The sequence below is a fragment of the Rutilus rutilus genome, assembly GCF_951802725.1.
Source record: "Rutilus rutilus genome assembly, chromosome: 25".
Taxonomy (NCBI): Eukaryota; Metazoa; Chordata; class Actinopteri; order Cypriniformes; family Leuciscidae; genus Rutilus; species Rutilus rutilus.
Window position 1 is genome coordinate 14,088,936 of NC_140229.1, and position 25,884 is coordinate 14,114,819.

Below are 25,884 nucleotides of genomic sequence, written 5' to 3' on the forward strand. Positions count from 1 at the left end.
GTATTGTGACAGAAGGACAACACAAATGAGAAATGTCCTTGAAGCCAGCATCTAAAACAATATCCCTGTCTGTTGAGGAGGACACAGAGCACACAAATGTCAGACTCAAAATTCTGTAGTGACGGTAGTGAGTTTGACAAGTTAAAACCATGGAGGAATAAACGTCATCCACAAGGCAAGCCTACAAAAACATACCTGAGTGTATCCCACAGTAATGGGAAATAGCTCAGATAAACACCACAAGCAAGCTTGCACACATTCCACATATGCATTAAACCAAAAGCAGTGTGTGCGTTATTGTTAGATTCTAGTAACCAGTGGCCCGGAAAGTCATCGCCCTACCCATGCCATTCTTTCTCACTTTATTTCTTCCTTGTGCTGGTCTGTATGCTATGCAACCTGAATCTCTATCTAAAGAACACAGATAACTTCTACCACAACTCCACAAGCAGTTTCAGATGTTACTCAAAAGAGAATTAAGCAGAGGAGTGGCCAGAAATGCCCAATACTAGTGGACTGTAGACAGCATGTGCAACTCACAGAAAATCAATGTTAACTCTAGACAAGTCCACTGCCAAACCTAGTGTGACTGTTTGCATTCTACGCCAAGGGATCAATCAATATCAGGTCTTGTATGTAGACTGGATAATAAGCAACCTCAGTTTCAGACATCTCGAGGAGTCTTCCTTAAAAGGGGGGTACACGTGGAGCTTGCATTGGCAGATGGCAGTCTGAAAGAAGCCCCTCTTGATGGCTTTAAGACGGTTAAGCCTATTGTGTAAACTGCTAACTAACAACAATATTCAAGAAATGTATTCTTGAAAATGTATAATTCCACCTAAGCTTGAAAACACATGGAAATGACGCAAATCTGCTTCAGCAGCAACATAGATAAGACTTCATACAGATAATGGATATAAACCGCTAAATAAACAGCTTTGCGCGGACTGGGATTGTTGGTATCAAGGCGTCGTTAAATCGACGATGAAAATAAAAACAAACTTAACTCCCCAAATGTAAGTTAGCTGCTACACGTACAGTAGGCTATAACTCGTATTACCCGTAACTTCAATTCTGGACGTGTAAAAGCTTTTAGCAGGATTATATTTAATTTAGGCTATAAAATGTGTTTTTCTATTGTCCCTTATACAAGTTACATGTATTATTTAATAAATTATTGTAAAATAATTAAAAATTAATTTCATTTATAAATAACAAATTTTCTCTATCAGCTGGGAATATATATAAAATATTTGTGTCTAAATATCGCCGTGGTCTGATAAAAAAAAAAAAAAAAAAACTGCCATTAGACTTTGAAACTAACGTTAGTGACCGTTTTTTATTTAACTTCGCTTACGCTGGTCAGTACGTTACTATTACATTGACCAATTTGGTTTACAGCTGAAACTTACACAGAAACGTTAAATATAAAAATCCGATATAACAAAAAACTAAAAGGTGTAAGAAAACGAAATAAAGTATTAAAAAAAAAAAAACTTTTGAGGGAAGGTAGCGCGCGAGCTAACTAGTCCGCAGCCTTCCGGACAAAAATAAAAATAAAACTTACCTGCGAGAAGAATTCCATAGATTAAACAGCGGTAGGTCGTGCTCAGAACCATTCTTCTGCTTTTAAATCACAATTCAGTAATATGCGTAAGTATTAAAAACAACTTTTCTCCCCGACTTGAACTGTTTCGCGTTCACTCTTCTTTCGCCAGTCTCGCGCAGCATCAACAGTCCACTAGCTCAGCTCGCTCGCGCAGGTGGATTGTGGCTGGAATCTGCACACGTGATTTCCGGAGGTATCAGCCGGAGAGTTTTCACGCCCTCTTGCGTACACATGCTCCAAAAGCGACTGAATTTCTCCATACATCGGAGCATATTAAATACATAATATTCCCATACCACCAAGTGAATTCGCAGCTGTGTTTGGTGCAATTTCTTCTATAATATGTTGTTCTAACAGCAAAAAATATTAGATTACCAGCAACTCCCAGTCCACCCCTCTCACCAAATCACTCCCTTGTTGAGTCCTGTCGTTGTAATAATTATAACAGATCAGTCTAGCTAGCCCTTTTCCAGAAGAATGCTGTTTCGAAACCAAATGTAATTGCATATTGGAGTCAGTTTGTTTGTAAGTGATGTGTTGACTGGAAAAAAGTCTGGCTTTTCCAAGCAGAAGCCAGAGACAGCTGTTCATATATTTTGTCACTGCCCTTGTCATTTCTTTTGTCAAAATGTAGGCTACTTGATTTTGTTGGAAATGTTGATGAAAATTTTACCTTACAGTGGAAATACGTTCTTTTAGGTATTATTGTTAACTCCAAAGATAAACCAACCAGAACTTATTTTATTTTAATGGACTATTTTAACTAACAAATGTACATTTTCTGAGAAAAAAAAAACATGTTTTATAGTAGCCTAGTTAAAATTGAAGTGAATCATTGTATTGAGTCCAAATTGCCCCTCGAAGAAACAAAAAGCTTTTCAAATGTTACAATACACCGTTTCTTATTATATTGTTTATACCGCCCCCTAGCATTTAACATTTTGAATTGTTTGTTTTGATATTTTCTTCAATAAAAAAAGATAGAAAAAATACTGAATAAATCATTTACATGTAGGCCTACTGATCACTTTAATGCTAAATCTAACCTCAACCCCTCATTTCCCCCAGCTGACTTTACAAACTCTTGTGAGTTCTTCATCACTATGTATTCTAGCACTCATTTTTAAACAGTCTTTTGAGAATCACATAAATTGTTATGATGTGACTTTGGAGTAACTACTTTGATACTTTTCAGATAAAAACATAAGCTTCCTCCTTCATAGGCCCAGACCTGACACAGCCCCAGTCTAGCTTTTCATAGGGGCATTTGGGGCCGTATTCACAAAACATGTTATCTTACCACCAAGAGTTCTCCTAAATAGCAGTAAAAGTTCTTAGGTAAGACTTTCCTCTTAAAACCTATTCACAAAGCTGCTGAGACCAACTTTTACTAAGGAATAGATAAGCTAAGAGTAAAGGCGGGGTTGACCACATTGCTATGGATGATGTTAACACGCTTACTAACCATGCACAGTGATTGGCTGATGGGGAGGGGTATCTGTCAGTGATTTAATCATAGAAGTAGAAAGAGGAATCATGATGCCATATTCATATAAAGGTTTTAAAATAAAAATGTTGACATTTTTCACAGATTTAGGAGCTGGCTTTAGCACTAAAATGCTTTGTGAAATAGTCCAAGAGAAATAAATTAGAACTGACACGGCCATTATTTTTTAGAGTTTCTTCCAAATCTGCAAGTTAAGAGCTACTTTTAGCCTTAAGATGTTTTGTGAATACGGCCCCTGGCATCGTAATCATTCACACACTCAGTATAAGCACATGAGTATATAAAGACAGTGTACTAGTAGGCTATTCAGGACATATATTGCTCATAGTTTTAGAATTTCTCTCAACTTACAATCCTTTTATGAGGACTTTTATTTATTTAAAAAAAAAAATCTATTAATAAATTCCTCAAATACTCTATAGAAAAATAAGAGAAGACAGGCAGGCTTGTGGTAGATTTTTATTATTGCAAACTAGACAATTTTTTTACATATGAACAGTATTTATAGTGTATAAAAGCTTTTGATATTGTAGCAGGGTGAGGCACTCAAGAACATATAGAGACCAATGCAATGGTGGTGCTACTTATATCACTGACACAGATCATACAGTAGAAGTCTCTGTCTGTTGAACGTCTTGTCACAGACAATCTGTTTTGAACCATCACGATTGATTATGCAACACCAGTTAACATACAATACAAAAATGCAGCACTGTTTTTTGCGATGTTTTATAGTGCTAAAAAATGGTCAAATTGGCCAGTCCAAATTGTAAAACCAAAACTGGACAAAACTGTTTAACTGAAAGTTTCAAAGGATAAATCTGAATAGCCTGAAACCATCAGCAAAGTTAATGGAGTGTAAGAATGAAAAAGAACCATTTCTCCTTGCAAGTATGAAGCAGCATCATTGTAAAGATCTGGAACAAGTAAATGCCTCTAAAAGATTTCTAGTATTAGCCTATATTTTGGTCACACTGGACTCCTCTCCCTGCCGTTATACATGTTTAAATAGAATTTAGCTACATCTAGCATTTGAGAAATACGATAACAGGATGCCATCTAATTTATTTATATTTTTAAAGTTTTGATTAGGTTCCTAACTACCGGTCTATCAAGAACAAAGAAGATAATATTAGTGAGAATGTCAAACTGTAGTGATAGATAAGTTAAAAGCTATTTTGGCTCTTTTTCTGCAGTTAATGCATACTGTATAATTATATCATAAATTCTGTTTATATATTTTCATATTTCTAGACCCACCCTTCCACCCATATCCATAACCTCTACAAAGTTTGGCTCAAAGATAACATTTATTTTCCCAAATTGTTTACAGTCCTCGTTTAGAAGGAGGCACAAGGTGATCAGGAAGATCAGCAGGTAACTCGTGACCTTCCAGTTTAACCTTGATGAGGTGGTTAGCTAGGGCAAACTCCTCATCATCCAGGTACCCATCCTTATCCACATCAGCGAGCTTCCAGATTTTTCCTAGAACGTTGTTGGGCAGTTTGGATTTGACCATCTCTTTCTTGGCCATGGCACCAGAGACCTTCCCGTTGACAGGTGACAGGGTGTAGAAGATCTCGTCGTAAGTTGGCTTGTCTTTCGCCACTATCCACTCCAGCTCATCAATGCCTTCACTAGCACCCTCTCCATAGCCATGCCCGAAGGGTCCATTCATGGTGCCCTCAAAGGCACCACCCTGGACAGACTGGCTGGGCATGGCAGCCTCCTCCTGCCGAACGAGGGTCATGAGTTTGGCAATGTCGTTGGCCAGCATGTCCTCTACTGCTTCCAGCAACTTGGGCTTCAATCCCTGAAACTTAGTGAAGTCCTGACCAGCAAGGACTTCCTAATGACGAGGACAACAAAGATGTCAAAAAAGCATATTCTACCCTTAGAGGATGAGATAATATTTTTTGGAACTTTGACTCTAGTAACTAAAATAAAACAGGGGGGTAAATTGTTACAAAACTAAATATTTGGCTAAATATTTTCATTTCCATACCTGCATTTTACTGAGTTTAGGGAAATCACCAGGGGAGATCTGATGTTCTTTTTCAATCTTTGTGTAGATTTCACCCAGGTTAGCGATGAGTTCCTTTTTCTTATTCTCTTTCCCAAAAACATTTGGCATTTCTTTCTTCAAAGCACTGATGATGTAGGCTTGAACCTGGAGAGAAAACATTGTCATAACATATAATATTTAAAATAAATCTGTGTTATATTGATATTTGAGCAATTTACATATGAGCAATCTGTCAATTTGAGAGAGACTTGAATGATACAAGAAAATGTATGATAATAATGAATACATACATACATACCAAGGCTGCATTTGTTTGATCAAATACAGTAAAAACAGTAATATTGTGATATAGGCTTTTAAAATAGAAAATAGTTATTTTTAAATTATAATAATATATGTTAAATTTATTGCATTTGGTGGCAAAAACTGAAATTTTCAGCGTCATTAATCCAGTCTTCAGTGTCACATGATCCTTCAGAAATCATTATGCTGATTTAGGGCTCAAGGAAAATAAATAAATAATAATCAATGAAACTTGCACTGCTAAATATTTTTGTGGAAACTATTAATACATTTTAAGATGTTTTGATGAAAAGAACGTTCAAAAGAACAGCATTTATTTGAAATAGAAATATTGTGTAACATAATAAATGTATTTTAGTGTCATTTTTAATCATTTTAATGTGTCCTTGAATGGTAATGGATCATGGTTTCCAAACAAAAAAAACGACAAAAACTGTTTTGAACAGTTTTTTTCTTTAGTACCAAATCAGCATATGCATATGGCACTGAAGATTGGAGTAATGGCTGCTGAAAATTCAGCTGTGTCACAGGAATATATTACATTACTATATATAAAAAAATATATTTAAAAAGAAAACTGCTTTTTCTAAAAAGTAATATTCACATTTAAAATGTAAAAAAATGTAAATTATATTTTAAAATTATTTTCACATTTTAAAATTAGTGCAGTGCCACTCTTCCCAGTCTGTCTGAAACACTGTTAAGTTCCTGTCTCTATGAAGCTCTTCTTTCCGAAGAGCACAATGTGCTCTGGTTGGTCGCCTCGACCAGTGTGTTGTGATTGGTCAACCGCTTGTTGTGTTTTGGAAATGTCACTCCCCTTACCATAACAGTGAGTTTCAACACACTACGCAACTCAACCAGGCCTCGCCACCCTTTATTGTGTATACCTTAGGTGGGAATTATTTAAATGAAGAATATTGTGATGTATATGTTCCCAGAAGAAAACTTAAGACTGCAATGGGAGGCGTTTCCGGGAGTTCAGAAACAGTGCTTACTGATATAGAAATTTAGGGCCCTTTCACACCTGAAAGTCCGCACCAAGGTCCGAACCAAAGTTCATGTTTTGATACATTGTATACATTTGGTTAGTTTTGGTTTGGTTTCACATTGCAATTATGCGAGCGCACTAAAGAACTTTACATGACGTACTTGCGCCCTGTCGTCATCATCTATATGGGCTGCATCTTAACATTGATTGGTTTGTAAACGGATGTGCGTCTGACGTCAGCGTGTCAAGAATGAATGAACAGACGCATATCGTTGCCACTACAGCCTACTGTTATTATTACGGCATTACTCCCTGCAGCACCAACTATACTCGACGCTAGTTCAAATTCGCCAAATGAACGTCCTCGTTGCGCGAACATTTTATCATCGCCGGCAGGACGCAGGACAAATGTGTGTGTGTGTGTGTGTGTGCGAGCGAATCAGCTGGAAGAAACGCTGTGGGCAGGACTGCACATAAACATTCTTCTTCAGTTGTTTAGGCTACGCGGGAACCACCGGAACTTCCTGTAAATGGTCCGAAAGTCCGAACCATACAGAAAATGCTTTCACACTAGAAACGAACCAAACCTTTGTTCAGTTTGATCCGGACCGAGACTACCTCTTTTCGTCTGACCAAATTTCGTCTGTTTGGTGGTCCGGGGGAGGTTTCACAGCTGTAATTTTGATTCGGACCAAACTGAAAAGTCCGAAAGTCCGGACCAAACAAGGTAGGTGTGAAAGGGCCCTAAATCTCTTTAGAGAGGACTTGGTGCTCTGTAACTTTCAGCAACATTACACACTAAAGAAAGTTGAAAATGTATAAAAGCAAAATAGACCCCTTTAAAAAGTATATATAAAAGGAAAACTTCCTAGACAATAAACTTGGATCAATTTATAAAGTGATGAGGGCAGCACACACCAGGTTACTAATCTAAACAAAAACATTCAAAGAACTTTGTAACTAACTATAAAAGGTTTAATTTCTTACTTTGGCAAGACGTGCCCTTTTGATGAGGTCGTTCAGCTTGCGCAACGCTGCATTACGTGGAAGTCCCTGGATGTCACGGAAAAGGTCTTGTTCCTCTGCCTCAAACAGTTTCCTGTTATCAGGAACCAGGAGAGGCTGAGCCCAGAAAGAACCAATGTACACTCGGATGACCTCTGGGGTGTTGACGATTTTACCGAGAGACCACATGAGGGCGCCATAGACCCTCATGAGCTGCTGGGTCCCGATCTGATCAGCTTTGTTGAGCACCACCCGCATCTTGTCCTCGTGGTTTTTCAGAGCTCGGATCACCTCAGAGAACTCGTCTGAGATATCTAACTTATGTGCATCGAAGAGAAGAATGATGCGATCCACACGTTCAGCAAACCATTCGAGCACAGCAGCAAAGTCATAACCTGAAACAGAGATAAGGATATGACATTAATACAAGACGAGGCTTTTTATCAAACAAAAAAGTTAATCCACTTAATAAATAGTCATTCAGTTTATTTAATGCAAAGGGAACTTGTTTGTGTATGTGAGCATTCTTTATAAAGCACAACCCAACACTTATCTTTTCATCCAGATAAAGGGCAGTACATCAGTCAGCAGATATTTGACCCTAGAACTTCCTGATCTTGCCCATATCACTCAACAATACCACTACAAACAAGCAGAAATCCATTAACAGGTAAACTCACACAATACAAAATGTGTGAGTTTTGCTGTCAAAGGAAAGTCTTTACGTAATAGAACCCATCTCCTTTTATCCCGTCCTTTTATCTTGCACTACACCGCTACTGGCTCATTAGGGTGGAGTACAGCTGCCCTTAAACATGAGGGGAAAAAAAACAGATGAAGAGACTTCTGGTCAACTACAGCGAACAGACATCACGTCCACTCACGCTGGCAAACAGGAAAGAGAATAAATTGTCCCACAGAAACTCCTTCCTCTCCCCATGTTTGGTTATTTTCTTGTATGGTTAAAAGGATCACAGGGAACAATGGAAATCGGAGTCAAATATTTTGACAGTAGCCAAGGAGATGACGATGTGTCAAAACTAAATTTAAGATGCTGGGATATGAAACGCATGTGTGGTAATGGAAAAAAGTCTGTGCACTCCAAAATACCTAAAAGAAAATGTCTAAAAAATTTTAAAGTCTTTTTTGCATTCACATTTTTCAACAAGGGTCAGCATTAATATTGCTAGACTCGACAAATTCAGCGGTCTTTCCAAAAAGCTACTTATGAGATCTTGAGGGATTAATCTTCAGAGATTTCTCAATATGCCATAATACACATGCTAAAGCTAAAGAATTTCCAACCCAACTTCTCACTTACTGAGACAGAAGTTACCAATTTATATTTGGATTGTGTAGAGTGTGTGGAAGACAGGAAAGACTGTGTCCCAGCTCACAACAGTTGTGTCAACGTCAGCAGGATGTGAAATCTGAATCTGAATCCAACATGGGCGTGACTTCACGGATACACTACTCTGCTTTATTGACAGTTATCCATCACAATATTCATATCATAGCAATACTAATGAAACAGGCCATTATGAAATACAATGCAACACAATAAAAAAACAAAAAAACTGTTAAGACCTTAATTGAATTTGTGTGTGTACCAGAAATGCAGTAATTTGGTAAACTTAGTAAATAATGTGATAAAAAATGTTTAACTATTTGTATGCATCTAAATCAGCATTCTTTCTGAATAGGATCCATTTTCTTCACGAGTTTCTTTACATTCAGAGCAGACACTGATAAGCTGGTTGTGTATACATATACACATTAATATGGCTGGTAAAGACTGTGACAGCAGAGGTAGCTCATATGGATGGAATTTTTTATCTGTTTTTCCCTAATGGTATGGCTTTTTCCAATTCTTTGCTTACTTTCCTTCTAACACTTTCCAAAAGCATATCCTTGTGTAAACTATGGGATATCCTTGTTTATGTAAGAATGCCATAGTAACAGTGTTTGTTCCTGCACTAAAATATGTGCAAGTGGGCACACAAAAGCTGCACTTAATAAAATAAATTGAAATTACAGAATTGCAAATAGCAAGACAATTTTATCAAGACTAATTTAATCCTCCTCTTGCTGATGCAGTTACGGTTACAAACATACAGTTGCATCATTAAACGATTCATTCAATTCATGAACAAACAAAAGCAAATGAATTGAATGAACAACAAATGCACAAACAAATGAATGACAACAGACTAAATGAATGACCGAGGAAACTACGCAGATAAGCAAATATAGCTGTTTGGAAAATAAATGACACCAGCTATCTATAAAGATGATGGTTTTGTGCATATTATGTACAGTGAATACAGGGCTGGGACTTAAAGTTTACAACCAACACAAAGATCCAACCACCATAAATAGGCATTTGGTTCATACTGGTCTGAAGGTTGGACTTAATGTCCGTAAAGGAAAAGAAAAAAGAAAAAAGAAAGAAATTTGGCTCAGTATAGATGGCTGTCATTTAGATTTTAGTATTGCCTCCACCCTGCTAAAATCTAATCCAGACATTGACCCACAATCTCTCTGCCTGAAAAAACAAACAAAAAAAACATTACAAGAACACTCTACAAGATATGAAAGCATGCATAGATGTAATTTAACAAGCACTCAAGTAAAGGTTAACCCCTGGTTTTTGTACCTAGACCCTAGAAACTATATAATATCTAATGCGAATGTCAATAAATAACTGGGAGGTTTTAGTGTTTAGTAATGGGAGCCCTTGTCCTCCAGCATCTCTGCAAAAAGGTTTGCTCATAACATATTAAGCAGCAGCTGTTTCTGAAACAGTTGTGAATGTTGCTTAACAGGTGTCGACTGGAACACTGATTTAGACCAGATGAACAGCTACAAACTATTAAATGTTTAGGATTGTGGTGGCTATGTTGCTTTTGTCTTTCAGCTCTGACATGGACATAATAAATAAAAACAGCCCTCAAAATTCTCTCTTTGTAATACCGTCATACATTTGACAGTAGTGCCATAATATCAGAGGGGAGAAATGTTGGAGAATACGTTCAAGGTCAGTAAGATTGTTTTAATGTTTTTGAAAGAAGTCTCATGTTCACCAAGGCTGCATTTGATCAAAAATACAGTAAAACAATAATATTGTGAAATATATTAAAACAGATAACAAACATACTTCTTTTTTTTTTATTGTAATAATATTTTAAAATGTAATTTATTCCTGTGATGGCAAAGCAGCATTTTTAGCATCATTACTCTGGTCAACTATCAACTACTAATCCAACAGACATCTTGTATTTGACGGTTAATCAGTGGGTTCAGAGACTTTTTATCTATGTTACATACCATTCAATCCTTGAAAACTGAATTAAACAATTTATTTCATAGTAATATGCTATTATATTATATCAGCAGCATACATGTGAGAATTATGGGAGGGGGCCTGGAAAAGTTGTGAGCATTCATCTGTATATGGAAGGAAACTATCCTTTTCCAGTACCAGCACATATAAATGTGGCACCTCCACAAATTCCTGGAAAGCACAGGGAGAGGAAGAATGGAGAAATCTGCTGTAATGATCTACATAAACAATAGCACATTCTCAGGGGATCAGTTTCACCAAGCTTTAAATAAGTCATTAGAATTATCATTTATGTACACTCTTCATAATAAAAGGCACTGATTTACACAGAAGATGGCAACATGGACCTGTGATAAAAGGCATAATGCTTGCCCTGAAAACTGCACAGCCACTAAATCTAGCCCACTGACATAAAATGTTCATCAGTCTCAACAGATGTGATTTCAGGAGAGAAAAAAAGAGTGCTTTAATACGCATATTAAGTAAAGCATTATGGGATGCTATCAGTGATCAAAATTGACACGCAGCAAAGCCTCCTAAGCATTGAAGAATTAAATGTGGGCACTGTGTACAGTAAACAGGAGAGGTACTAGAATAGAGCCCTGTGGAATACTATACAGTTTAAGACAAGGAGCAGAGCAACATTTAGGGAAAAAACAAATGAATAAAGTGCACACATAAAGGGATCACAATGGAATTTGATTCTATATTCACGGAATTTAAAATAAAAAAGCTAAAAAATAAAATTTATATTTTGACTTATTTGAAATATAAATCGTAATCTTATATGAATGAGAATTCTGTTTTCCACAATCACAAACACTAATTGATATAATAGGGCTGCACCATTTCGTTTTAGCATCGATATCACGATGTGCGCATCCGCAACATCGCAGGATGTGCAATGTAGTATAGGGTCCGTAGTTGATACGTGATCCATACGGGCCAGCTGCCCCGCGGTTTTAATTGCAAAGTTTACCCATCATAGAGTGAGTTTATCATTTGCATGTGTTTTTAAGTCCTGTCAGTTTAAACATCAAGAGCGCTATTTTGTGTGCACACACAGAGCCATGCACACAGCACATGAAGTTCGTGAACACCGAATTCCCTTCCCTTTCTTATCGATTTGTACTTGAACGGAAATGTGCACGGAAAATGAAGTCAAAATGCCCGTCTCAACGAGGTTCAGTAATGGCCATTACCGGTATTGGATATGTGCATTTGTCTTAAAGTGACAGCAGTCCAATATACCCGCAACTGTTTGTCACACCAAATTAATCAAACAACAAAAGAGAAAGAGAAAATCCCTTATGTAGCTTTAACAAAGATAAGCTGTATTAATTATATATATATATATATATTTAATTTATACAGTGAAGACTATAGAGTGTTATTTTACATTTGATTATTCAATGTCTGTACTTTTTATTCACCTGAAAAACAAAAGCACGGCTTAGTCTGTCTTTGTTCTATTGTATTCATATATTGCTTGTTATTTGTTTATTATTTTCTACCAATTTACCCCAATCATCCTAGAATAATTAATTCTTTACAAATAAAACTATTTAAATCATCAGGTGAAACTGATTTCATATCGCAATATATATCACAGAAAAACTAATTATCGCAATGTCAGTTTTTTCTAATATCTTGCAGCCCTATTTATAATACTAAAACCATCTCTTGTTAAGATATAGGATCTGAAAATTAGGGAAGGAAAAAATATTTGGTTGGGAATAGCCCAGTATGAAGCTTGAAACAGTATGTCTATATGTCTATATAGACATAATTTTGAAGTGCCTTGTCGTTTACTGCTTGCAAAGTCAGGGGAAGGGGGATGGATGTGAAGTCAGCAGACTTCAGAAGATTATTAACTGACCTTAAAAGGTCTACGAATGAGCAGGACATTTTTAGGGTTTAAGGTTGAAAGTTAAAACATGGCATGCTATCAAAACTATTATAAGCAGTCCTCACTGATCTATTCTTTTAGAAAGTCAGTGCAGGAGTTCAGAACCACAATATGGAGACCACATTGCTGTGAAGAATGAAGTGGGAGGAGATAAGATTTTTTTTTTTTTTTTTTTTATTAAATGCGGAGAGAGAAAAGGACTGCATTTAAATAGCAAGCACACTCATCCTCTTCCAAAGAACAGCATGACTGTGGCTAGATGTCCAAATAGTTGTCATTCCTGAATATCCATGTTTTTCAGATCAGTTACAAAACTGATCATCCCATTATTCTCAGACAGGCCCAGATTTCCTCCTAAACTTATTGCTGTTAGGATATTGTATTCACACACGACATCCACTTGACCTCAGACTGTAACTGGCTACAAGCCACATTACGATCTATGACAAGGAAATAACTAGCACTTTACGTGTTAGAATTATTGTCCGTTTTGTTGTAAATTCTTCCTATGTAGGACTTGAAATAAGAGCCAAATACTAACATTTTCCATGTTTAGATAATGACACTACCAGGGCTTTCCTTATACATTTCCCTCCACTAACATTCAATTACTGTAACATCAGTAAAGAGGAAGCTTTAGAGGAAGAGGCAGAATCTTTAAATAAATGCATTTTGTGAAGAGACGGACTTTCCATACGCACCACAAGCTTTGTTAATAGCTTTCAGGGGAAAATAAACAGTTATAACAGTTATAAGTACATTAAAGTATATTTATAGTAACATTATGAAATAAATGTCCAAAACACGTTGGCCACAATTATTGGCACCCCTAGAATTTTTTATGAGTAAAATATCCCTGAAATATATATATATATATATATATATATATATATATATATATATATATATATATATATATATATATATATATAAGCACAACAGGGTGACTAGAACATGAAATTGTCACTATAACTTCTTGTTTCACAGGAGCATAAATATGAGGAAACACAATAGCCAAATTCCCTTAATCATTTATCACAATGAATAAAAAGCCAAAGAATATAGTTCTGATGTGATGAGCCTGGGTTCTCCCAAGGTTTTTTTTTTTCTCCATTGGGTCACCTGATGGAGTTTTAGGACACCATTAGGTCACTTGATGGAGTTTTTCAGTTCCTTGCCACTGTTGCCTTTGGCTTGCTCAGTTGGGGATATTCTGGGGATATTTAATTTGATTTTATCAATCAATAAATTCCACTAGAAACAAACCTTGTTGTATTATTTTAATTTAATACTGTGAAGCTGCTTTGATACAATCTGTATAGTGAAAAGCGCTATACAAATATACTTGATGTGCGGAAAAAGATTGTTGAGCTTCACAAAACAGAAAGTGGCTGTAAGAAAATAGCTAAAGCATTGGAAATTCCCATTTCCACTATCAGGACAATAGTTAAGAAGTTCCAATCAACTAAAGATATTACGAATCTGTCTGGAAGAGAAAATGTGTCTATAACGTCCTAAAGTACGGTGAGGAGGAACGATTGAGTGGCCAAAGACTCTCCAAGGATCACAGCTGGAAAATGCACAGATTACTTGAGTCTTGGGGTCAGAAAGCCTAATTTTTTTTTATCAAACAGCACCTACATCACCACAAGTTGTTTGGGAGGGTTTCAAGAAAACTCCAGCATATTCAGTCGTCAGACACAACTGGAACTTCAAAAGGGACCAGATTCAATTGTGGGCCAATTTCTTACAGAATTTTGGACATTTTGTTAAGATACATGGTATCATGGATTCTAGCAAATACCAACAGATAAAAAAAAAATAATCAAAACCTGACGGCCTCTGCTAGAAATCTTATAATGGGCAGTGGTTGGATCTTCCATCAGGACAACAATCCAAAACAAACATCAAAATCAACACAAATGTGTCACTGAGAACAAAATGAAGCTGCTGACCTGAATCCTACAGAAAATTTGTGGGTTGAACTTAAGAAAAGCACCACCAACATGGATCTGGGAATCTGAAGAGATTCTGTATGGAGGAATGGTCACTGATCTCTTGTCAGGTGTTCTCCAAACTCATCAGGCATTTTAAGAGAAAACTCAGAGCTGTTATCTTGGCAAAAGGAGGTTGCAGAAAGTATACTTAATAAAAGGGTGCCAATAATTATAGCCAACGTGTTTTGGAGAAAATCATTTATTTCATAATGTGATTTACCCCCCCCCCCCCACCCCCACCCCCAATTGTTTTACTTCAATGAAAGGTTAGACTTTTGCAAATTTTTGGAAGATCAAAAGGATAAACAATGCAGATTTATTTTTACAGCCATCTTTAATCATATTTACCAGGGGTGCCAATAATTCTGACCACAACAATTTATATACATATGTGTATATATACATACATACATATAGGGCGCAGTATCCTGCCTGAAAGAGGCCACAGCCACCAGGGAATACCGTTTCCATGAAAGGGTGAACAACATGGCCTGCAACAATGCTTAGGTGGTACGTGTCAAAGTAACATCCACATGGATGGCAGGACCCAAGGTTTCCAAGCAGAACATTGCTCAAAGCATCACATTGCCTCCGCCGGCTTGCCTTCTTCCCATAGTGCATCCTGGTGCCATCTGTTCTCCAGGTAAGCGACGTAGATACACCCGGCCATCCACGTGATGTAAAAGAAAACGTGATTCATCAGACCAGGCAACCTTCTTCCATTGCTTGGTCCAGTTCTGATGCTCACGTGCCCCACTGTTGGCGCTTTCGGCGATGGACTGGGTCAGCATGGGCACCCTGACTGGTCTGCAGCTATGCAGCCCCATACGCAACAAACTGTGACACACTGTCTATACTGACGCCTTTCTATCAGAACCAGCAATAACTTCTTCAATTTGACCTATAGTAGCCTGTCTGTTGGATCGGACCACACGGGCCAGCCTTCGTTCCCCACGTGCCTCAATGAGCCTTGGCCGCCCATGACCCTGTTGCTGGTTCACCACTGTTCCTTCCATCACAATTTGGTCCTTGTCAAACTAGCTCAAATCCTTACACTTGGCCATTTTTCCTGCTTCTAACACATCAACTTTGAGGACAAAATGTCCACTTGCTGCCTAATATATCCTAATATATAATTTTTTTGTAACATTAATAACCAAACAATTTCAATAATTATTGATTTCATTCGCTAAAATGTTTCAAAGATGTAATTTCACATATCAAGCATTAGCACTAATGGACATCTCAAAATCCTTCATTTTATCCAAAATCGATTCATTTCATGGCAATCTAATACAATAGAATCTTTGTGGTGACTATCAGGTGACCCTTCGCTGTGTCCTGTCTCCAGAGTCTGAATTATCTCAGTCGTCATGCCTTCATCATCACTATCAATCTTTATGGCTCTCATTCTGCCTCAGAGAGAAGAAGAGCAAAGGACAGCAAAGAGAAAGTAACCCTGGCCTCTGGTGTAGAGCTGTTACCTCTCTTGCTCTTTTTAATGAGCCTAAGACCTTGTGACTTAAACCATGTGTGAAAATCACTGGGGTAAGTTCAGAGTGCAGTACATGGGATGCATACTATGATCTCACACAAGCTTATACAACTATGTATCAGCCTGGAAATACTTTTCCCATTCACTAATGATGTTTTTACATCCGCCCAGGCAGTGCCAAGCTCTGCTTATCAGAGACCATAGGGTGCGGCCCATTTGAAAGTAAACCTAAATAAAGTGAGATAAAGCTGTACGTTGTGGACCCGACGTACATCTACTCACACACATACATTATACATGCTCAGTAACACATAACTGAATCTTTGAACGTGGATGCATTCGCGCAGTCCGCTAATTTGTACGTCCTTACCACGCCCTCTCTGTTCCGCGGTAATGTCTGTTTCCTGGCCTGAGCGGTCGCCCCTCTTTGTCAGACTGTTATCTGTAGATGCCACTCACCCTCTGATCACATTTACATGGTCTTCAGGGAAAGCCAAGGAGAGGCCCGCACGCACGCACACACACACGCCACAGCAGATAGACAAGCACAGGAAGAGTCTTAACGTGACACCGGTTACCACACACACAATGCTCTCTTAGAGTTTTCTTGAATAAACAACATACCAACATGCTCAATTGTCATTTCTGAGCCTGTAACAGGTCCAGACTAGTCAATTATACTTCTAGGGAAGCAAAAATCCTGTACCTTATCTCCTGTGCTGCTTAAGGGCAATTAACCATCAAACACGCTGCCTAAGGGCTATTTGAACATTTTAGCACCATTTTTGTTTTCAGTGAGGGCTTAGAAAATCCATTGTTCTTGCCAAATCACAGTATTTGATGGGAAAGGACAGTCTGCATTGTCACTATAGAATAATTAGTTTTTCAACTTCCCTTCCTTCCTACAGGAAAAAAACCTTTGGAAGAAGAGTGGGTTTGTTGTGCTGTAATGTAAACAGGAGAACTAAAAATACATCCCTCTTAACACTCCCATAATGCAGAAGCTAACTAAATTAACCTCACTTCCTTTGCCTGGGACATATGTTACACACTCACAGCTGTCTATGCAAATGGCACTTGTATTAATAGGACAAAGAGTATGAAGTTGTGGTAACTCTGGGAAGGAAAGTCAGGGGATGGTAAAAGAAGTGAAGACGGCAATTATAGAAAGAGGAAATTAAAAAAACAAAACACATACCTCTGCTGATCCGCTGTTTCTCTCCGGACAGAATTCCCGGAGTGTCTATGATGCTGATGCTGTCCAGCACTGCATTTGGCATCTGAGCACATACAAACCTGAGAGAAGAGGATCAAACATTAAAAAAAGGATAGATACTTGAAAAAATCAGACATTTCACCATTGGGCCTAGTGATCTTGCAGTAATGTTTTTAGTGCAGCATGACTGATTGGAAGGAATTCCCTTCTCGTTCTCTCTCGCCAAATCTTATCATTCCAACTCTTACCTCAGCTTTTCCATTACCGTATGTTTGCAGCTTATCTTTCTGTGCGTTCTTCATTTATGTGCCAACCCATATGCTTTTATTTCCATGGCGTTAACATACCAGCACATTTTAGTCATACAAAAACAATATTCAACCTCAAACCCCCTCCCTCTGTGCTCCCCGTTATGTATTTTACTCATTCCCACCCCTTTATTTTTCCAGAAAGGGTGCCATCACTTATTCTCTACATGCGGGTACCTTCACTCCTGCAAATCACATCCCACAATTCCTTTCTGCATACATTACACTCGTTACAGGACTTGCTGCCAGTTGACAAAGACAGTGTGTGTCATTATGGCTGATGTAAATCATAAAGTAAGCAGGGCCAGAACAGAGACATGTTTCCTTCCATATATCCAGAAATCCAACATGTTTATTTTCGAGAATTGAGCAATACATAATTTAAAGTTAACTGATAACATCTAAACACTACTAGCCTGTTTTTGAAGTCAAGCTTCAGAGGTTCAGCAAACATCCTGCAGAAGTTAAAATTCATTTTCTGCATGATGCAACTTTATATACTACCATTCAAAAGTTTGGGGTCAGTAAGATTTGTTTTTAAAGAACTTAACACTTATTATTATTATTATTATTATTCAGCAGCAATGCAATAAATTGATTTTTTTTAAAGTAACCGTAAAGACATTTATGTTTTCTATTTCAAATAAATCTTTATATAAGTCAAAGAATACTGAAAAAAGTATCACAGTAAGTTTGGTTCAGTTTAGACTTAGTTTAGACTAAGGCTCGTTCCGCTGCCAGATGGCTATTTTAAAGCTAACACACGGAGACGGTGCAGGCTGACACCAAAATATACAGACTTAAGCCACGGACACACCAAGCCGACAATCGGCCATCGGGCAACGTCAAGCCGTTTTAGTCGGGCGAAATAGTTTTTTTGGTGTGTTCTGCACCGTTTGCTCTAGTCGGACGCCGTCTGTTTTTTTTGGGCCGATTCAGCATGTAGAATTGGTGTCAGGCCGTCGGTGAGAGAGAGAACTCTGATTGGCTGTTCAGCTTAGTGAATGCATGAGAATATTGGCAAAACAGCAAGCAAAGTCATCAAAATGGTACAGATGTTCTAATTTTGAACATGAGCTGAGTGGAATAAAGAAAGCGATCAGCAGGACTGATATTCAAAACGGTAAGCAAGCGCTGCTTTGTTTACGGTATGTGAATCTGCAGCGTCAGTTTCCCTTTTTGAATGACGAATATAGATGAATATTTCTGCAGAATTAGACCGTTGTCTCATTTACACGCAGGCGCAGAACATGCATGCTAGTTGACAGTTGGCTGCAGTTCTCTCAGTGTGTTCAAGTGCAGCTTTTTTGCCCCGACGCAGGCGAATCAAGGCGACAACACAGTCGCCTTTCATCAGCGCTAGTTCTTTGGTGTCGGTTTAGTGTGTCCCGACTCCCTACCCTTACCGTAAGAGTAAAACTCGGTCTATACACTTCTAGTAGCCTAAGTAAGTATGGACTGCATATGAACAAACTAGCCTAATTAGCCTGTGTTGTTAAATATTCAGGGAGAGTAATGTCTCAGCCTCATTTCCCCGTGTGTAGTTTATTCAAGAAAAATGTAAAATTCCAGCTGCTTCCAGGACTTCCAGGACCAAAAACACCACTAAAAAAAGAAATCATTGTATTGCCTTTTTTGATTCGATGACTCCTTGGTGTGCAAAAATTTCAGAAACCAAGCTGACAAAGACACAAATCAAGATGTCTACACAGAGATGCATATCAGAAGAAAAACCTGTTTAGTAAGATAGACAGCAGTTACGGAGCATGTTTCAATGCATAACACCAAAGAGTGAATGGCAACCAACTACAGCAATAACTGTAAATGTAATTAATCTTCACCCTAGTAGAGGTTAAAACACCATATAGCCTAGGGCTTAGACGTGCATACATTTGCTCTTGGGAAAACTGTTTGACAAACACTACAGTGGTGAGAATCTGCAACCAGCTATATGGTTCAATACAGGCCAGAGCCTAGGGAAAATGATGAATGCAGCTGCACAGGAGGGGAAAGTGCATGCATACTCAAGTTACACATGAGTAGTAGGGAGAGTGGGGACAACAGCACAAAGGCGGAGCATACATGTTTAACTGAACTACTGGAACAAGGTTAATATGTACTAAAAATCTAGTCACAAGGCACGCGCACACACCCTTGATACCTCACCAGTGACCTTCAAGCTACCTTTGAACCTCTCCGACAAGGTCAGAGTGCAAAATACTGGGAGGGAAAATTCAATATGCTTGATAAGCAATAATCAGCATAATATAAAGGAAGCTGGGGTCATATATTTGCAAACGGGGGACACTTTTACAAGTGAACACTGAAATTGCTGAGTCAGTTCCTCAGATTATCTGTGCAGTGCCTTAGCCGAGTCAGTTCTTTTTAACCTCTTGCCAACCTATTTAAAAAAATTAAACAATATTCACACAAACAAGTGTCAAAACACTCAAATCTCAGATTTAACATATAGGGCAGCACCTACAGAAAAGTCTCTGATCAATTCATGACTACACTGAGCTTCTCAAGAAAATCTGATTTGACCTTAAAACAACACACACGGTCAAGGAGATGGCTGAAATCTTTAACTATTCCCCTCCCATTCATGATTGACTAGTCAGCCTACTTATTGCACAAATTGAAAGTATTCCAAGATTTTCTTTGAAAGGACATTTTCGTAGAATAAAACGTATTTTGCCTGCCCAGGCCTGTTGGGGTGTAAATATGATCCATGCATAATATGATCCCTCTAATTCAAGCATTGACCAGCATGGGGTTCTGGTAAGTCCTCATATCTGCAACAAGCACAAGTCAAAGGAAAAGTGTAGTCCTAGTCCTAGTCCTTGAGAGAAGACACACCCATCTCTGCTCATGTCACATATGTAACATGTTGAAAAGACAACTGTGAGTTGAACTGATACACTATCACAAATGTCAACGCATTTCTTTTCACGTCATTCCTTATGGAGGGCCCCATTCCCCAAGAGCTTGTTAAAAAGACCTTTAAAGGCCTCTGCAGCTGTCAAAACCAGGGTCAGCTGACGTTTCTCTCCGAAGAGGGAACCAAAGACTAACGAGCAAGAAATTTTATGCACACAAAATGTGTATTAATATCTTCAATAATTACTGAAAAGGAAAGTTTTGCTGGTATAAAGGTTTAAAGTTGAGTTCAGGTAAAGCTTTAATGTCAGGTTCAAAAGCTTGAAGACTTTTTCTCTGGGCGTGAGAACTATATCTAAAAGTAATAAAGGTTTGTGAGGATTACAATAAAGCAAATCATATCAGTCTTTCAGTCTAAACTGACAGACATACACGTTTGCAGGCCAGAGAACATGTGATTTGATGTTGGCTGTCAAAGTGTGTGTTAAACGACATATAAATGACTGTATTACAATAGTGTGAGTGGTAAAAAGCAGGAAAAAGTATGTAATATACTTAGGCTAATCAAATCTTCATCAATGATATAAAACACCGGTGGTGAACCAGTTAAGAATTCAGCTTTACTACTGTTAAAGCTCCACCCTTGCAATACAGCTGGCGACTTCAGCATGCAGAAGTATGCTGGGAAAAAAAGGGCAGGAGATTCCATTTTCAGTACAACATGAACATAATGAATCACCTTCACCCCTTTTAATGTCCAGAAGGCTCCTATCATTACATTTCATAAAAGTAATGCGGAGTAACGTTATATGAAATACAAAACTTGACAACCTCTTGACAGACAACACCCTGAAAAGCTGCAATCCTCAGCAAAGAAAACCTGAGATAAAAACAACTGAAAAAGACACGATTATTGTAAACACTGCACTTTTTCAGAATGTGTTTATCTTTAAAAAAGAAGGTTGTTAGAAAGTGTAGCTAATGAATGAAGATCTCACCTGTTCAGAAAGGCGTTTCCAAAGGCGTTGAGTTTTCTGAAGGGTTTCTTGGGGTCAACCACTAAAGCATTGCCCGGGATCAGACCCTCTTGTTCCCCGTACATCACCGCTATGAATGAATCGGTGGTCGGTTCGGGGCCTATGCGCATCCCGGGGAAATCCTGCTCCATGAGATGACGAATAAAAGTGGTTTTCCCTGTGGAGTACTGGCCCACTAAAAGCACCATGGGCTTGTTATCGAAATCAGCATCTTCTAGAGCCGGAGAGTGGAAGTCGTGAAAGCGATACGTGTCTTCTAATGGAAATAATTTGGTCCGGTAGAGTCGCTTCAACCCGTCAGAAACAGTCTGAAAGAGTTCGGGGTCCTTTTTCTTCCCGTCCTTGTTCGCCCAGCTGAACATGTTGCAAAATGTGAAAAATAAACTTGTGTAAAATAAACTACAAGTTCTTTGCTAGTTTCTAGGCAGTTTAATCCAGCGGTTCGAATGAATTAACGTTAACGGTCCAATGTCAGATACAGCGGACTGCCAGCGTGGTGGGTTGGTCCTGTCAGCTGTTCAACTAGCACTAACTGTTGTCTTTTTATGCATTCATTTATATTTTGCTAACTTTGAGTTTTTTAGTAAATCAGACTTAAGTTAGTTTAGTCCCGTCAGTTACGACCTGACTTGCAGGAGATCGTTTTCTTTTATAGCCGCTTGAGTTGCTCCCAGCCTCCCACAGTCCGAGCACTCTGCGCGTGACAGTGAGAGAGCTCGCGACCCAACAACATTTTTAATACATTACTATGGACCGGAACTCAAGGGAACTTCCAAAATAAAAGCCCCTCCCTCCATCACCACCTCCCCAAATTGGGGTTTTGTGAAACACAGCTGACGTTCTTTTTTTTCTAACAAATAAAGTTTATATTGATTGTAATAACCTTAACTTTTAATTGTTTGAAAAAATGAATGAATGAATTAATGAATGAATGAATGAATGAATGAATGAATGAATGAATGAATGAATGAATGAATGAATGAATGAATAATTTAGAGGCCATAAATTACTGCATAGAAATTTATTCCACAACATCTAATCTAATAATATAATATAATATAATATAATATAATATATATAATATAATATAATATAATATAATATAATATAATATAATATAATATAATATAATATAATATAATATAATATAATATAATATAATAAAGCCAATTTAACAGGTTAAATCAATGCCATCTGTTCATGCCAAAAATATTGTATGAATGAACCTCACATGAAAAACTTTGGGAAGGACAGTGATATTCCTGTTTTGGGGGATGGGATGGGGGTTTTCTTTTGAGCATGTAACTGGCTGACTGCTATATTTGTCCTGGAATAGAGAGACAGATGCTGCTCTGAGTCTGTGCCAAGTTTGACACTTTCATAAGAGGGTCCTAGAAATTGACAGTCATCACCCACTATGTCAAATGAAGACTCTGTAATGTTCTTTTAATCTGAAACTTTAGATATGAAAATTATTTAGAAGTGCTTAGGCCTTACAAATAACAAAAGTAAAACAACCAAGAAAAGCAAAAGATGCGTCTTTATAAAGAGGCCTCTTGTGAGTTGGCTCATGTGGCTCAGCTATTGTATCAGAGAGTGAAAATGAAAGAATTCTTTCATTTTGACAATTATTCTTTTAGAGTTCTCATGTAGTTTGCAGGAATTCCCCGGAGCTTTATGTTCTTCGAGTGTCAGAATGGGATGCAGACAAACAAACAAACCCATTGTTTATTTATTTATTTAATTTAATTATTTATTTTTAAATCAATAATCAATTAATATTGTTTTATCTGCCATGTTTGTTCAGTCTAGAGGCAATGTAGGCTACTGGCTGTAAGCTTAATTTTAGTCTTAGAGTTATTCCTATATCTAATGACCTTTCAGGGGGGAACTCTGGGCAAAACAAAACTGAAAGTGAAAGAAGTCTGACATTTACAGGAAATTGGCTTTGGATTCAGAGTGGAATATTTTGTCAGTGAGTAAGATTTCTTTTCAATGGCTTATGTGTGACTAAAGGGCTGTTGACACCAAGGATAATAACTAGGCCTAATGAGAACGATAACTGAAAAGTTTTAATAATCGTTCTTATCCTATAAAAAAGGGAAAGTCCACACCACAACTAAAATGATAACGACACACTTTCAGAACGATTTTTTTTTTTTTTTTTGCCAATAGGAATCCAGCTTGATTTTTTAAAACGGCAGACGACAAAAACTGCAGCTTGCACTTATAATAAACCCAGGGTGCATCTCAATCAGCTCCCTAGTTTAATAGTCAGGGCACTGAACAGGGAGTCAGACATTTTAAGGGTGGTCACAAATTCAATCGCAAAATCCTTCCAACATTCGCTCTCTAAATAGTCAATGCATCGTGAAAACCAGGGAACGTAAGTTCTAACGATTATTTAATTATACTTTAGCATAAACATACATCGCTAGCAGGCTCTGTCCAGATTGTCCTCTGGTGTCTGCGGATGAATCCACGTTGACCTGGGAAACGTGAATTGGGAAACGTGATGTAAATGTTTGCGCGTGAATCCGTGGCCAACAAAACCAAAATTAGCTGGGTTCCCAGTTGGGTAGCCCAGGTGAGCCCCGGATATCAGCCCATTTGCAGCCCGTTTGGGCCCCACATGTGTTGGCTGGGGATCTTGTAAAAATGTCAACGTTGATTTAGAATGGTTTTTGTTAATCTTTTTCAACAACAAACTTACATTATTTCAACCATATTTCAACGTTGAAGGTCGGTCATGTGCTGGCTGGGTATGTAGCCTACTCATTTCCCATTAGTGAACTGACTAGGTCTCACATAGGGAGCCCATCTGGGTTTGCCCATGTTGGACCTACTTAGTTGACCCAAGTGGGCCCCAGATAAGATGCCCATTTTGAGCCCATATCCACTCTGTCCCCCTGTAGCCCATTTGTAACCCATATGGGCCCCAGATAAGAAGCCCATTTTGAGCCCATGTCCACTCTGTACCCCTGTAGCCCATTTGTAACCCATATGGGCCCCAGATAAGAAGCCCATTTTGAGCCCATGTCCACTCTGTACCCCTGTAGCCCATTTGTAACCCATATGGGCCCCAGATAAGAAGCCCATTTTGAGCCCATGCCCACTCTGTACCCCTGTTGCCCATTTGTAACCCATATGGGCCCCACATAAACATGTTGGCTGGGTAGACAGGTAATGAACATAATCTAGCAAACATGTATAATTTATTTGGCTGAAATGTTGCACACATAGCCTATGTAATAAGCAAAGTGTTTATCATAATGTACCTTAAATAATGTTAAAACATAATGCCAGAAAGATACCATTCTGCTGTTGTTCATACAGTAGTGTAGCCTACAATGAGGACGTCAGGTCGGCGGAAATAGTCATCAGTGTCCCAATGTAGTGAACCAAGGTTCTTACTGTCCGACCAAGGGAAGGTATGAAGCTGATTGAGCTGCACCCGAATGTTATCATGCATTGGTAAGGATGCTAATTATCGTTATAATTATCTTTATTGTTATAAGTCATGACACATTGATTTTGGAAAACTTCGACAAAAAAAAACATAAGAAATAAGTACTGTATATGTTGAAAACAGTGTGAAAACCTGTAAAAGATACATTTATTTAAAGTTAAAAATAATTTTATTTTAAATATTCAAATGAAATTAAATACAGTTGAATAACTCAAATAAATATATAAATACAAATCATGTTGTAGGCTATTGCTAGTTAGCAACATCAAAATAAATACATATATGCATTTTACAAAAAAATACATTTCCAAATGAACAATTACATGAAGATTTTAAATGTATTCAGCCCAACAATTATACAAAACATTTATACAGTGTCCTGCATTCTCTGTGCAAACCAGTGTGTGTTTAGTAGGATAAACAGGACAGTGGCCTACAGAACTGACAGGCAGCTGGACTGCAAACACTGGCTGTCAATTCATAGGTCATCACCCTGTGTCCTAGACCCTGGGTTAAACATGCTTTCTTCTAGTATAGATGTACATTCACAGCCAAGTTTTAGGCAGTACATTAAATAAAAATAAAAACATTATGACTTTGTATTCTTTGTTCACTTCAAAGGAGCAGTAATGTAGAAATAAGGCAGTTAAAGGTGACTATCTGCACGCAACAGCAGCTCCACTGGAAGAAACAAACCTTCCACATGGAGTTGCTGTTACAACCAGTCAGCACCAAATCTTTGGAGTGCGCCCCTTTTGGACAGCGGAAGGAAGTGCACTTATTCCTTAT

At 38.0% G+C, this 25,884-nt stretch overlaps 2 protein-coding genes across 2 annotated transcripts in view; both read right to left on the reverse strand.

The window, feature by feature from the left end:
• cxadr (CXADR Ig-like cell adhesion molecule) overlaps positions 1-1,857 on the reverse strand; it is a 50,499-nt gene extending 48,642 nt beyond the window's left edge. Inside the window, exon 1 of the mRNA XM_084400810.1 lies at positions 1,568-1,857. Within this exon, the coding sequence (XP_084256936.1) occupies positions 1,568-1,619 (52 nt within the window). The 5' untranslated portion in view covers positions 1,620-1,857. The remainder of the gene's footprint in view (positions 1-1,567) is intronic.
• A 1,705-nt stretch (positions 1,858-3,562) lies between these two features.
• ehd1b (EH-domain containing 1b) lies at positions 3,563-22,335 on the reverse strand. The gene is made up of 5 exons (XM_084400919.1): positions 21,588-22,335; positions 17,384-17,481; positions 7,424-7,836; positions 5,122-5,286; positions 3,563-4,965 (listed from the first exon to the last, which is right to left on the reverse strand). The coding sequence occupies exons 1-5, from the start codon at positions 21,986-21,988 to the stop codon at positions 4,444-4,446; spliced, it is 1,599 nt and encodes a 532-aa protein (XP_084257045.1). The 5' UTR covers positions 21,989-22,335; the 3' UTR covers positions 3,563-4,443.
• Between the last annotated feature and the right edge of the window lie 3,549 nt (positions 22,336-25,884).